At 38.9% G+C, this 11872-nt stretch overlaps 2 protein-coding genes across 5 annotated transcripts; one reads left to right on the top strand and one right to left on the bottom strand.

Annotated features, from left to right (window-relative positions):
* Nucleotides 1–579: 579 nt before the first annotated feature.
* LOC309717423 (cell adhesion molecule CEACAM6-like) lies at nucleotides 580–5838 on the top strand. 3 transcript variants are annotated; one of them, XM_082551985.1, is made up of 7 exons: nucleotides 580–730; nucleotides 1899–2246; nucleotides 2342–2563; nucleotides 2652–2924; nucleotides 3111–3192; nucleotides 3293–3326; nucleotides 3431–5838. In XM_082551985.1, the coding sequence occupies exons 1-7, from the start codon at nucleotides 691–693 to the stop codon at nucleotides 3464–3466; spliced, it is 1035 nt and encodes a 344-aa protein (XP_082408111.1). In that variant the 5' UTR covers nucleotides 580–690; the 3' UTR covers nucleotides 3467–5838. The 3 variants fall into 3 exon arrangements, with proteins under 3 accessions (XP_082408111.1, XP_082408110.1, XP_082408112.1); XM_082551984.1 differs by having other exon boundaries at nucleotides 1896–2246; XM_082551986.1 differs by lacking the exon at nucleotides 580–730 and adding an exon at nucleotides 1670–1768 and having other exon boundaries at nucleotides 1896–2246.
* Nucleotides 5839–5928: 90 nt separating this feature from the next.
* LOC309717421 (lachesin) lies at nucleotides 5929–11870 on the bottom strand. 2 transcript variants are annotated; one of them, XM_082551981.1, is made up of 9 exons: nucleotides 11789–11870; nucleotides 11542–11684; nucleotides 11227–11309; nucleotides 10923–11128; nucleotides 9038–9298; nucleotides 8310–8621; nucleotides 8050–8149; nucleotides 7194–7257; nucleotides 5929–6846 (listed from the first exon to the last, which is right to left on the bottom strand). In XM_082551981.1, exons 1-8 carry the CDS (start codon nucleotides 11841–11843, stop codon nucleotides 7197–7199), a joined length of 1221 nt encoding a protein of 406 aa, XP_082408107.1. In that variant the 5' UTR covers nucleotides 11844–11870; the 3' UTR covers nucleotides 5929–6846; nucleotides 7194–7196. The 2 variants fall into 2 exon arrangements, with proteins under 2 accessions (XP_082408107.1, XP_082408108.1); XM_082551982.1 differs by having other exon boundaries at nucleotides 5929–6842.
* Nucleotides 11871–11872: the final 2 nt, after the last annotated feature.

The following is an 11872-nucleotide window of genomic DNA, read 5'->3' as shown; positions in this document are numbered from 1 at the left end:
CAGGTTCGCGCACGCGCACACACACACAAACAAATGTCTTAAACCTGTCTTCTTTGTTCACCCTTCAATCAGTGATGCTTCTCTTTGAATGGTTTAAAAAAGGCACAAGGGACAAAGTTCATGGTAAATGATCGTGACCTGCCAGAAATGCCTTCCTTCTGTTAGAGGGTTTTCTTCATTTTTACATTTTGGTGTTTGGCTGGATGGAAAAAATAATCGAGGGGCATTTGTTTTCAAAGTTGTCATATTTTCATTACGAAGTGAGAGTAATAACAGAAATGGAAGTTGAACTAGTGAAACACAAGTTCCCCATCTGCCAGCTTATAAAAAAAATCTTGAAAAAAGTGAATAATAAGTTACAAATAAATGAATATTTGCTGTAATTTATTTATGAATGGGTTTCACAAATGTTATTAAATTAGTTTAAGGCCAAAATAAAACCATTCTGTCTTCTGTTTTGTTGTTTTTTCACCTGACTTTAAATTGTCACATTTTTGGCAATGAGTCATAACGGAGGATGGGTGAGAGACCGCTGAGCCCTCCCACTGTCTGAATCTCAAGTTCATGCAGAGGTCTCAATGCAACTCTACAGAGCAGAATGCAGAAATGTGTAGCTGGCGTCTACTGTATCAGCTACAGTAGACGCCAAGACTTCAAAGCTGTGTGGAAATATTGCGCATTGATGTGGAGATGATGATCGCAGTGCTGCTGCTCCTGACTGTGAAGTCAGGTAAGAAGATTATTTATCAATTGAGTTTTAAGATAACATAAAAGCTTGGAATGGAATAAAACTTCTTTTGATTGCAATTCTAGACTTTTTTTTTTAAGTATACTTAGTAATTATCTGTTATGTCTACACTGCATGGGGCTGCTTTTACTTTGTAAGAGCCAAAGAGTGAATGTGGAACATGAGGATAGAAAATAACACAGTTGTTAAGATGACTGTACCTGCTGAAGCAATGATGCATCAAACAGGAATAAATAAAAAGATGAGACAATGAGTAGAGGGATTATATTATTCTGAAAGCAGGTACTTTCCAAGATTCAAATTTTTACAACCAACCATCTTTTTTTCTTCAAAGTTTCACTTTGATGTTTTGGACTTTCAGTTGCTAATGTGTAGCAGTGGAAGACTTAAATGCTGAAACAGTTAAAATGCTGTTTAACTGTTTCAGGATGTGTGATTTTCAGCGACTGCAGACACTCAAATACAAAAAAGTACTCAGTGGGATTTTCCTCTTTGAAAGTTAAAAGGCAACAAATGAGCAAGAAAAAACATTGATGAGGATGAGAACAGCAATATTATTCTCCTTAAATTTTATCGGAACCGATTGTAATCCATCAAATATGAAAAGCTTGGTAGAGAGCTGCCAGAAGAATATTATCTGATAGCAATTAGACAGTCACGTCACAAAAAAGAAACACACCCAACCTCTACTTGCTCTCTTAAAGGAACCTACTTACTTTCCTATTCTGTACCCAAAACACGTACCCAGTTTTCACTGTGGCAGTTCACATGCACATTTGAAAGTATTTGCATTACACGCACTGCTGGCAATCATGTAATCGGGTAATTTCCCCTGATTAACTGACTGTTTTAGTATCTGTCAGGTCAATGTTTGGTTATTTGTTTCATTCTGAAAAGCCAAACCAAAATGATGACAACAAAAAGCTGCAGTTAGTGGAGGCCGAATAAGAGTGAACAGCAGAGTGATCTTCACCTTCTTGTTGTTGCCTTGTTTTGACAACTTAACTTCCTCATTTTTTTGTAAGAAGTAAAAAACACACTGTTCAGCGGTTTACTTCAATTTCCCCTTTACGTCTTGTCTTTGAATTCTCCATAATAATAAAAGAAACTAACAAAATATGTTCTGTCGTGTTTCATCACCTGTCAGCAGGAACTGTGAGTGCTGCTCGGTCAGTGACATTTGAAAACCCAGATCTTTGTGCTATAAAGGGATCATCTGTGACTTTTAGGTGCGTATACAACTACACAGCTGGGGAAACTGTTAGAACGACTGGATGGTACAAGGGACGTTTGGAAAACGGTGTCTGGAAACGAGTTGAGCTTTCAGTCGACCTTCTGTCGTATCGCCATCGTTATGAATATCTTGGCGACCAGCAGCACAACTGCAGCCTGAAAGTTCATGACCTGCAGGTTAATGACACTGGATATTACTACTTCCACTTTGGCACGGATACGATAGGAATGCGTAGCAAAACTTCTGTGCATCTGACCGTCTCAGGTAAAGTGATTTTACATTAAACCTGCTCTCCAGACTTAATGTTTCCAGCCTCTTGTTCTTTTTTAAAAAAAAATATTTAACTGACCCACATCCAGAGATGAGAGCCACAGTGCAGCCGGAGAGAGTGAGAGCTGGAGAAAAGGTGACTCTTGAATGTGTGACATCGTGCCAACTTGGAAGCACACTCTGGTTCAAAGATGGACATCCAATGACAAAAACATTGTTGTGGGCGCAGGCAGAAGACACTGGGAAATATTCATGTACTGTCAAGGGGTATGAGTCAGTGCAATCACACCCTGCTGCTCTGGATGTTCAGTGTAAGTAGATGAAGATAATATTGATTCTTGCAAGCTGAGTTTTTACTCATACAACACAAAGTGCAACCAGTGACTTTGTTTAATGCAGATTCTCCACTGAACGTGTCTGCTGAGGTGAGTCAGGCTGGCCTCCTGTCAGTGGGCAGCAATGTGAATCTTACCTGCAACAGCGCTGCTAACCCTGAAGCAGATAGTTACACCTGGTACAGCTCCAGCTCCAGGCTTCAGGTGGCCTCGGGCCGGGTGCTGTCTCTTCCCTCTTTGGAGGTGTCCCACAGTGGAGTCTATCTCTGCCAGGCCGGGAACAGTCTCGGAGAAAGCAACTCGACGGCGGTCCTGCTGGAAGTGGAAGAAACAAAGAGTGAGTCTGTCAGGCGAGTGGGCATAACCTATTGTTCAAATGATGCAAATTATTAGTAGATATTTCATAAAATTGTTAAGAAATCCAATCTAGTGGCTCAAAAAAATGTGCATTTATTTTTACATTTTTGCAGAGGAAACTATGCAGGCTTGGTCATTTGTCATTTTCTCCTACTTTTCTTAACAGTTGATCGTGTTATCCTCCTTTTTGGTATTGGAGTCAAAGTGGTTTTGATGCTTTTCCTTACACTGATTATTATCTGGGTTCGGTAAGTGAATCATACCAACTACTCCTAATTTAGTAGCAGTTGGATGATTTTGAATGTTTTTGTGCTGTGTTTGCAAACGTCTCTCGTTTCCTTGTTAAAGGAAGGGGTGGTGTAATCCTGCTGGGGACAGTAAGGTGAGAAGGATGACACGTTGGACTCGGGTCTGTTTGAAATATTGATTCAAACTGATTATAACCGTCTCTCACAAAATGTCTAATGCTGTCCTTTTATGTTTCAGATGGACAGCAATGATTATGAAAATATGACAATGTGAAATGGGTAAAAATAACCCAGAAAACAAGAATCCACACATACTATTATCATTTGCTAAATGTTGTCAGTACAAAAGCAGCAGGCTTTAAAGCAAGTTTTAGAGATAGGAAACATTTTATGAAAGTTTGACCTTATTCAACCTTGAAGAAGAGATCAGAGGTCTAAAGTAACATGATATTTAGAATATCCATATACAGCAGGTAAAACTTGTATATAATATAATATAATATAATATAATATAATATAATATAATATAATATAATATAATATAATATAATATAATATAATATAATATAATATAATAGGGGCACGGTGGTTAGCACTGTTGCTGCACAGCAAGAAGGTACTGAGTTCAATTCCACCATCAGTCTTTCTGTGTAGAGTTTGCATGTTCTCTCCGTGTTTGCGTGGGTTCTCCCCGGGTACTCCGGCTTCCTCCCGCAGTCCAAAGACACGCTGTTAGTCGGGATAGGTTAATTGATTAATCTAAATTGCCCATAGGTGTGAATCTGAGTGCGAATGGTTGTCTGTGTTTCTATGTGTTAGCCCTGCGACAGACTGGCGACCTGTCCAGTGTGTACCCCGCCTCTCGCCCCATGACAGCTGGGATAGGCTCCAGCGCCCCCCGCGACCCTGGAAAGGATAAGCAGAAGCGAATGGATGGATAATATAATATTTAAGCATTGACTACGTCAACAAGTAAATATACTTCCAAAGGTGCTAAACTGATCAAATCCACACATTATGCAATATTTTGTGCAAAATCCTTTGTTGGTGACTACAGCTTCAAAATGCCTCCTATTTAAAGAGAAATTATTTGCATGCATTGCTCAGTCGTGATTCTTCCACACAAACAGTCCTGATGGTTCAGTGGACCCTTTCTGTGAACTCTGACCTTTAGTTCTTTCCATAGATTTTCACTTGGGTTCAGGTCAGCTGATTGGCTGGATCATTTTAGCAGCTTTATTTTCTTCCTCTGAAACCAACTGAGAGTTTCCTTTGCTGTGTGTTCGGGATCATTGTCTTGCTGAAACGTCCACCTTCATCTTCATCATCCTGGCAGCAGATACATTTTTTCATTCATCCTTCCTTCAGTTATATTAAACATGTTGGCATGGTGTTGTTGGGGAGATATATGTAGTGCCTTTTAAACATGGTGTGTTTTTTGGCATCTAAAGAGTTTTTCAATTTTGGCCTTGGCATTGCTTTCTAATTACTGATAGATTTCCTCTGGTGCCATGACTTTCCACATCTTTTTGTGTCTCCCTTTTTTCCTGGGTTCAATACTTTTTCCCTGTGTCATTTCCCATTATTACACCTAATTTGTGGACATCTGTGGTTTATTTCCCTTGCATGTGTGGATTGGATGGGTTATTACTGACATCTGGTGAGAATTTCATGTCAATAGCACCTTTAGAAACACATTTACTTAGAAAATTGGTGACATGATAAATACTTATTTTACCTGCTGAATCAGTCCTTATGTGCCCAAATGTTGTTAATAAAAACAATGGTAATATAAATGTAGTTGTAAATAGCTCTATATAGCATTAGTTACTTTTACCTTGGAGGAGAGGTCAGCGGTCATGTGACATGAAATTTAAAATCTTCATACAGTGCTTTCTATACGTTGCCAATACGCACCACACTTGATGGTCTTATAGTCTCTAAGTTATAAGGATTTTTATCTTTGTCCAATAAATGATTAACTTGACCTAGACGACCTTGGTGGATGTAAGCCAAATTTTAATGGATCGTTAACGTGACCTCACTCTATGTTCCTACAAAGTTTTATCGGAATCAATTCAGATTTTTAGCTGACAGACAGAATGACAAGCACAGAAAACATAACAGGTTTATGCAGAAAGAAAGAAGAAGAAGAAAAAGCTGAGCTGCAAGGTTGCCTTCGTTAATACTGGGTCATTGTTCAATTTCACGGCGCAGGGAGGGAGAAAATATAAATGTTTAATTCAACAATTGAGGCCCACAAGCCTTAGTGTGAATAGGAATTCTCCTGGGTGAAACTGAGAGGACATGTGATCTCTTTAAGTCTTCCTTCACACCAGTGTGTTATGTTAGCCACATTGCTGATGTGTGGACATATGGCTTTCATTGGTTACAACACTTTCTGCTCCCCCTTGAGTTACAATAAGCATGTGCATTCTCTTCTGCTCACAGGTCACATGACACCATCGCTCTCATAGTCTTTTCTGTTGCTAGAACTGTGGTTAATGTTTTAAAATGTTCAATGTTAATTGTAACAGAAGCTTGGATAAATATTTGCTGCCATATAACTGTATAAAGATTATTGTGTAAAACTTGTTGCCTTTTGATCTGCTTCCGGCTCTTCTTTTTTTAACTATTTTTTTTTAATTTCCAAGTTCAGTTTGACTTTGAAAACGGTCCGAAGTCTGAGTTTTGTAAGTTTTGGTCCCACTGCAGTTTGCTGGATGCTTTTCAGTATAATTTTCAGCTCGTGAGCATTTAATGAAATTATAAGTTGGCACTGACAGCACAATACATGCTCTACAGATCACATGAAAACATCAAATGGCTGCAAAAATGTGTATTAAATGCAACTTGTTACAGCTAAGAGTCACATGTGCAAAACTGTCTCTTTGGATAGTTGTTAATGAAACACTTTATTGTTTATTAAAACAACTTTGCACGTCACACCTCACTTTAATATGGCAAATCAAACAAAAGCAAAATCCTAAAATAGTGCAGTTTTTAGATGTCTGGGTGTTAGAGTCACTGTCCTCTTGGTTTTCATCCTCTCCCACTTCTCCTCACGCTCTGCTCAGTATCTGCTGGAGGCTTATCGCTCTCAGGAGTTTACTCAAAGCCACACAAACAGGATCCAGTTGGACTTGCCAGCAGCACTTAATTGGGTTATCATCTTCGCAGTCATCATCACTGGCAGGCCTTCAGTAATAACTTCTTCAATGTTTTCTCTTTCTGGACATTGCTTGTACATTACCCGGTGCACTTTGTGCTGTGTGGTTACAACCCTGTGTCAGGAAGTGTTAGCGAGATCTCCGGATGTCGCCTGTAGTCGTGTTATGCAATGAACCGTGGAGGATATTTAAATTCAAATCTGTTACGGCAACACTCCAACAAACTGAAGCGAATAACATCAAATAATAAAATAAAATACAAATAAAATAAACTTAAAAACAGTAATAAATAAATTTGAGGTCATATGAAGGGGTAACATTTGTTTCCTAGCTTCTTTCTTTTGGAATAAAACCTTTTCTTAGAGATGCATCACTTCATCCTCGACTCAGTACTAGGCTTAATCCTAAAGAAGAAATGCATTTAAACTAATGGAAAACAAGCGGGTGAAATACATTCTGACGGTGCTCCATTGTTCGCTTCTTTCTGAAAAGGAAACGAAAGCTCAGGTCAGTGCTTTGAAATCTGTCGCATCCTGCTTGCTTGAATGAACATTGATGTTTATCACATGAGCTGCACACGCTCACAGCTGGTGAGAACTGGTGCCAAAATTTGATTACCACCTTAGACTTCAGCCATAGTGTAATAATCATTTAAAGTTAATGTGATGTGGTCTTACTTTGGGGAAAGTGATGTTAGTAACCACACAGGAGGAGCTGAAGAAAAATATTTGCTCTGTGTGTGTGTGTTAGAGAAATGTACAGATCTGTTGTTGGTGCATGTGCTGCACTGTGGGTAAGATTCTAGGTAGAATAAAGCCTGATTTCACTGACTCTTTAAGGCTCTGACGCAGTTGCAGTGAGCACATATGACTGACGTCTGGATGACTTCTGTCTCCTGAAAGCAAAAAGAACAAAACATTTTAAGAATAAAGACATTGTCACTGCAATCTAAAGTCACTTTTCATGTTATATAATGAACTAAATTCATTAATTCATCCTTTCAGTCATATTTAAACCTACTGTTTAACTATTTTGGTTCCTTAAATGATCAAAGTTAGTAACCAATCAATCTACCTCAGAGATTTAATTAGACTCAACTAGACTTCTAAAAAGGTATTTGATATATGAAATTAAAATTAACAGCAATCATTATATACTGTATATTCAAACTTCGGGCCATAACATTTTTATGCATCGGTGATGACTCAGCAGACAATATTTTTTAAAAATATATGATTATATAAGAGAGACCCAAGTCTTGAAAATGAAAATGTGCACATATTTAACTACATCATGTTCAGTGTTATAGTTACAGTACTATGTAGAAACGCTCTGATATATGGAATTAAAATTTCACAGGACTCATTATATAAATTCAAACTTTCTATCATAAAATTTTTATCCAAATCTGAGATGGTCGAGCAGAAATCTCGTGTTGATTTGAGATAGAATGACCCAAGATAATTGATTGATTTATCTTTTTGGTCATATTTAAACCTAACCTTTAAGTAATAACTCATTTGCTTAAATGATCCACGCCAGTAACCAATGACTCTGACTTAAGCAATGACCACTCTCATTTGATTTTAATGAAATTATTTCACACATATTGTGCACGAGCCCAGCTACAGGGACTGTGAAGTGAATTATGATGAAAGTTACTGGTTGTAAACAAACAAAGGCCCACCTTATGACACAGATGGCTATGACAACAATAACCAGAAGGATTCCAATGAACACTCCAGCAATCACCCCTTTTCTTTTTCCAGAGAGGGGTGGGATCACAGCTGCAGTTGACAACAAAATACACATTAGTAACACTTAATGTTTGAAAAAAATGGATATAATGATATTGTGGTGGTAAAGTTTGGCTTTATGTGATGTTTGACACTGTAGGCAGGGAAAGGTCTTAATATTATATTAAGACCTGCCTCTTCATACACCTACCTCTGGAGGCTCTGGGCGTTATACTGAAAGTCTGAGATCCATGTCTGTTTCGTGCCACACAGCAGTGCTGCCCAGATTCCTCAGTGGTGATGTTGGCACTGCTGGATGTCTGGCTGCTTCCTGTGGTTGTAGCTACAGTTCGTCTGCCTTGATGAAAGCTTTTGTCTGCGTCACTGAGACATGCTGCACCCTGGTACCAGATGTATGTGTGCACGGGCGGGTTAGCATCACTGCTGCAGGTCAGAGTCATGGGGAGCTCGTAATCTAGCTGTCCAGCAGGTGACACTGAGACGGTTGTGTTTCGAGGAGCATCTAGAAGGAGGCATTAGAGATAAGTTAAATCTTCAAGTGAGTTTGATTCAATTCAAATCAGTTTTATTTATATAACACCAAATCACAATAACAGTTCTTCAAGGCACTTTATATTGTAAAGTAAAGGCCCTACAATAATACTGAGGAAACAGAGGAAATAAAAACTCTGTAAGAGCACTGCTTGTATCCCTGTTACAAAAGGTTAACCCAGGCTTAATGCGGAAGTTTCTTACTTTTAGAATTTCTCTAGAAAGAGTTAAAATGCTTCGTCAGCAGCACATATTTTAAGCTTGAAAATTTTCTTTCTGCTCTTTGGAGTTCTGTGTGTCAAAACAAGCTTAATAAATAAACAGATGAATGACCTTGTATATAAATGTTGATCTGATTTTTACATTTATAACAAAAGCTTGACTTACACTGCACATCAACTGGTAGTATGGTTGAGTTATGCACTTTGGCTCCAGTTTGCATCTGACAGTAGTAGCTGCCAGAGTCATCTGATTTAACTTCAGTAATATTCCACACCTGTCCAGTGTGTGTTACGCTGTTACTTGTGCTCTTGTGCCAAGTCACATTGGCCTGTGACTCTGCAGGGCTGCAGCAGGCCAAACGTAAGGTTGCACCCTCTGTGATGCCCCTGGATGGATTTGCTAAGGCAGTGACTGCACTGGGGGAGTCTGAAGGGAAAAAAAAACAGAAACAGACAAAGCACATATGTGGTGAGATTATTATTTCATATATTCAAATGGAAAAAACAATCATGAATTACAAAAAGCTAAAAGTCAACAACTTTTAAAACACTATCCTAATAGTTAACTAGTTCATTTTTGTTAATGAGGACAGTATTCAAGGAACAAGCTCTGCAGCTGAAAAACAAAGCCAAAGTAAAAAAAACAACAACAAAACAGTTCCTCTAACGGTAACTGGAGGCTGACTCTAAAAGTGAGTCAGCCTCCATAGGTGCACATGTAAAAATGCGCAAATAGAGCAGAAGGAAGTACACTTACAGCCTGGTGTCTGTAGTCTTTAGGTACCCGTCCAACAATGCAACAACCAAAATACCACATTTGAGTCTAAAAAAAGTGGTTGGTAAGCCAATGGGTGGAGTGATTTATATACCATTTGTACATGCCTATTTTCTATTTAAAGGTAGGAGGAAACCACTATGAATGCTTTCTATTCCATTGTTTTTTGGGCCATATCACTATTACATGTGATAGTATGTATGTACTATTTAATTTCTTTATAGATCCACAGAAGACCACCAGTTTTAAAGGACAGGACTCTGATGCTCTCATATGCATGCAGAACCAGACAAGCTATACCAAGACATAGAGCTGAGAGGCTCATATTAAAGCACACACACAGGGAATGTGTTTTAATTTAATGCTAAACACTATTATTCCACAGTGTCTTAACATAATCATATAGCTATTTGCTGTCATTTCTCACACCAGCTTTATGTAAGACAGACAAACTCAACTCGATTGCCTCTCAACAGGTTATAATATCTTTTTCTCCCAAGCTCTGCAAATACTAACCCGTCTTTAATGTTTAGCTCTAAGAGTAATTTGACTACAACCTCAAAAGCATCAAAGGTTATGAAACAGAGTCTTACATCAAGATTACTTAAACCCAACAAGTCGTCGGTTTCACTTCAGCTTCTCATAAATAGCACAAAATGTCAGACAAAGGGTTGCACAAAGGAAACTGTTACTGAATATTGCAATGGTGCTAGAAAAAGCAACGAGCTTTGCTAAGCAGTCATTTAAGAAATACAGTAAGGTAAACTGTAAACGCTGCTAGCTTTAGGTTATTGGACAGTAAATGCTGGTCTCTGACTGCGCTGTGTTTCTGACAACAGGGAATCACACTCAGATCCATTCATCAAGAAAACAAAATAAGAAACAGAGCAAACAGAGATATATTCTGTGACAAGGAAGTTGAGCAACTTACAGAGAAGTTTTTTTTTAATCTTACTTACAGAGAAGTTGACCAATACATAGCAAAAGAAAGAGAAAGACAGACAAAACCACAATGCACATAGAAAATAATAAGAAGGGATGTGTGGTTTGTCTTTAATGGTTTGCCAGGTCATACTGATGTGACTCATCCAGGGTATAAAATGATCATGACAACAGGAGGAAACTCATAAAAATAGATATAAAATAAGGTATCTTTTCTTGCGTACTTTGCAAATCTATAAAAGCTTTTGAATGATGGGGGGACGATGCGTTTGCTGATTGCACACCATCATTGTTAACGATGAGAATGATATTTTTACTCATTTAAGGTTCACACCTGCCACCAGGAGCTGTACGCCAGCCTGCTCTGGCATCTTCTCTGTGGAGTGGTTGGTGATGAGGTAAAACACGTAGGTCCCGCTGTCTGACTGCCTTAGATCAGTAATCCTCAGAGAGCAGACCTTGCTTCCTGGTTCTCCCAGGTACTGCACCCTGTTCTGGTAGGATAGATCTGGGAAGATGTGATCGCTGTGGTACACGTATCTAACACAGACAGAGGGACAAGCAGACAGACTTAGACACCTGTGCTCTTTACTTCCACCCTCGTGTGTGTTTCTGTGACTTCAACACATCATTGTTACCTTGCCGTAATACACCGGCTGTCTTCAAGGCACCACATCTCAGACAAAACCATGTACTTTTGTCCTCCTTCACCTCCTCCACCCTAACAGATACACAGAGCTTTTTAAATCAGTGGATACTGTAAAGTGGAAAATTCTAGACTAACTTGACTGTATCTGTTCAAACCACACCCAAAACATCACCTGTAAGCTTAGCATAAAAACTAATTTTGGCTAGTTTTTATCAAAGAACTGACACTTGTTTTTATTCTGACTGCAGTTTTTAGCTCTTAATGCACAGTATAACTGCTAACAATGCCTTCTTTATTGAAATACCTGAGCAGAGGGCCACCCCTCTTCCCTGGTTTCATTGGAGGTCTGCGGGTAGTCATAGGAACACGGGATTTCTATGGAAGAACCAATCACAGCACAGATGGGACCAGATGGGAGATGAACTGACCAATCACCAGCAAGAATACCTGTAATACCAACAAAAAAAACCCCTAAATTCTAACCATCACTGTCTTTGCGTGAAGCTCGGATCCCAGCATGACTGCTGCAGCGCTTTTATATATGTACCTACCTTTAAGAGAGAGTGTGACCAAGAGCCAGCAGTTCTGAGCCATGCCTCCATGCATCTTTTGCCTTCTTTGCTGTCTGTTTAGCT

The sequence above is a fragment of the Aulonocara stuartgranti genome (genome assembly GCF_965226115.1).
Source record: "Aulonocara stuartgranti genome assembly, chromosome: 11".
NCBI classification, from domain to species: domain Eukaryota; kingdom Metazoa; phylum Chordata; class Actinopteri; order Cichliformes; family Cichlidae; genus Aulonocara; species Aulonocara stuartgranti.
This window is presented reverse-complemented; position numbering and strand designations above follow the sequence as displayed.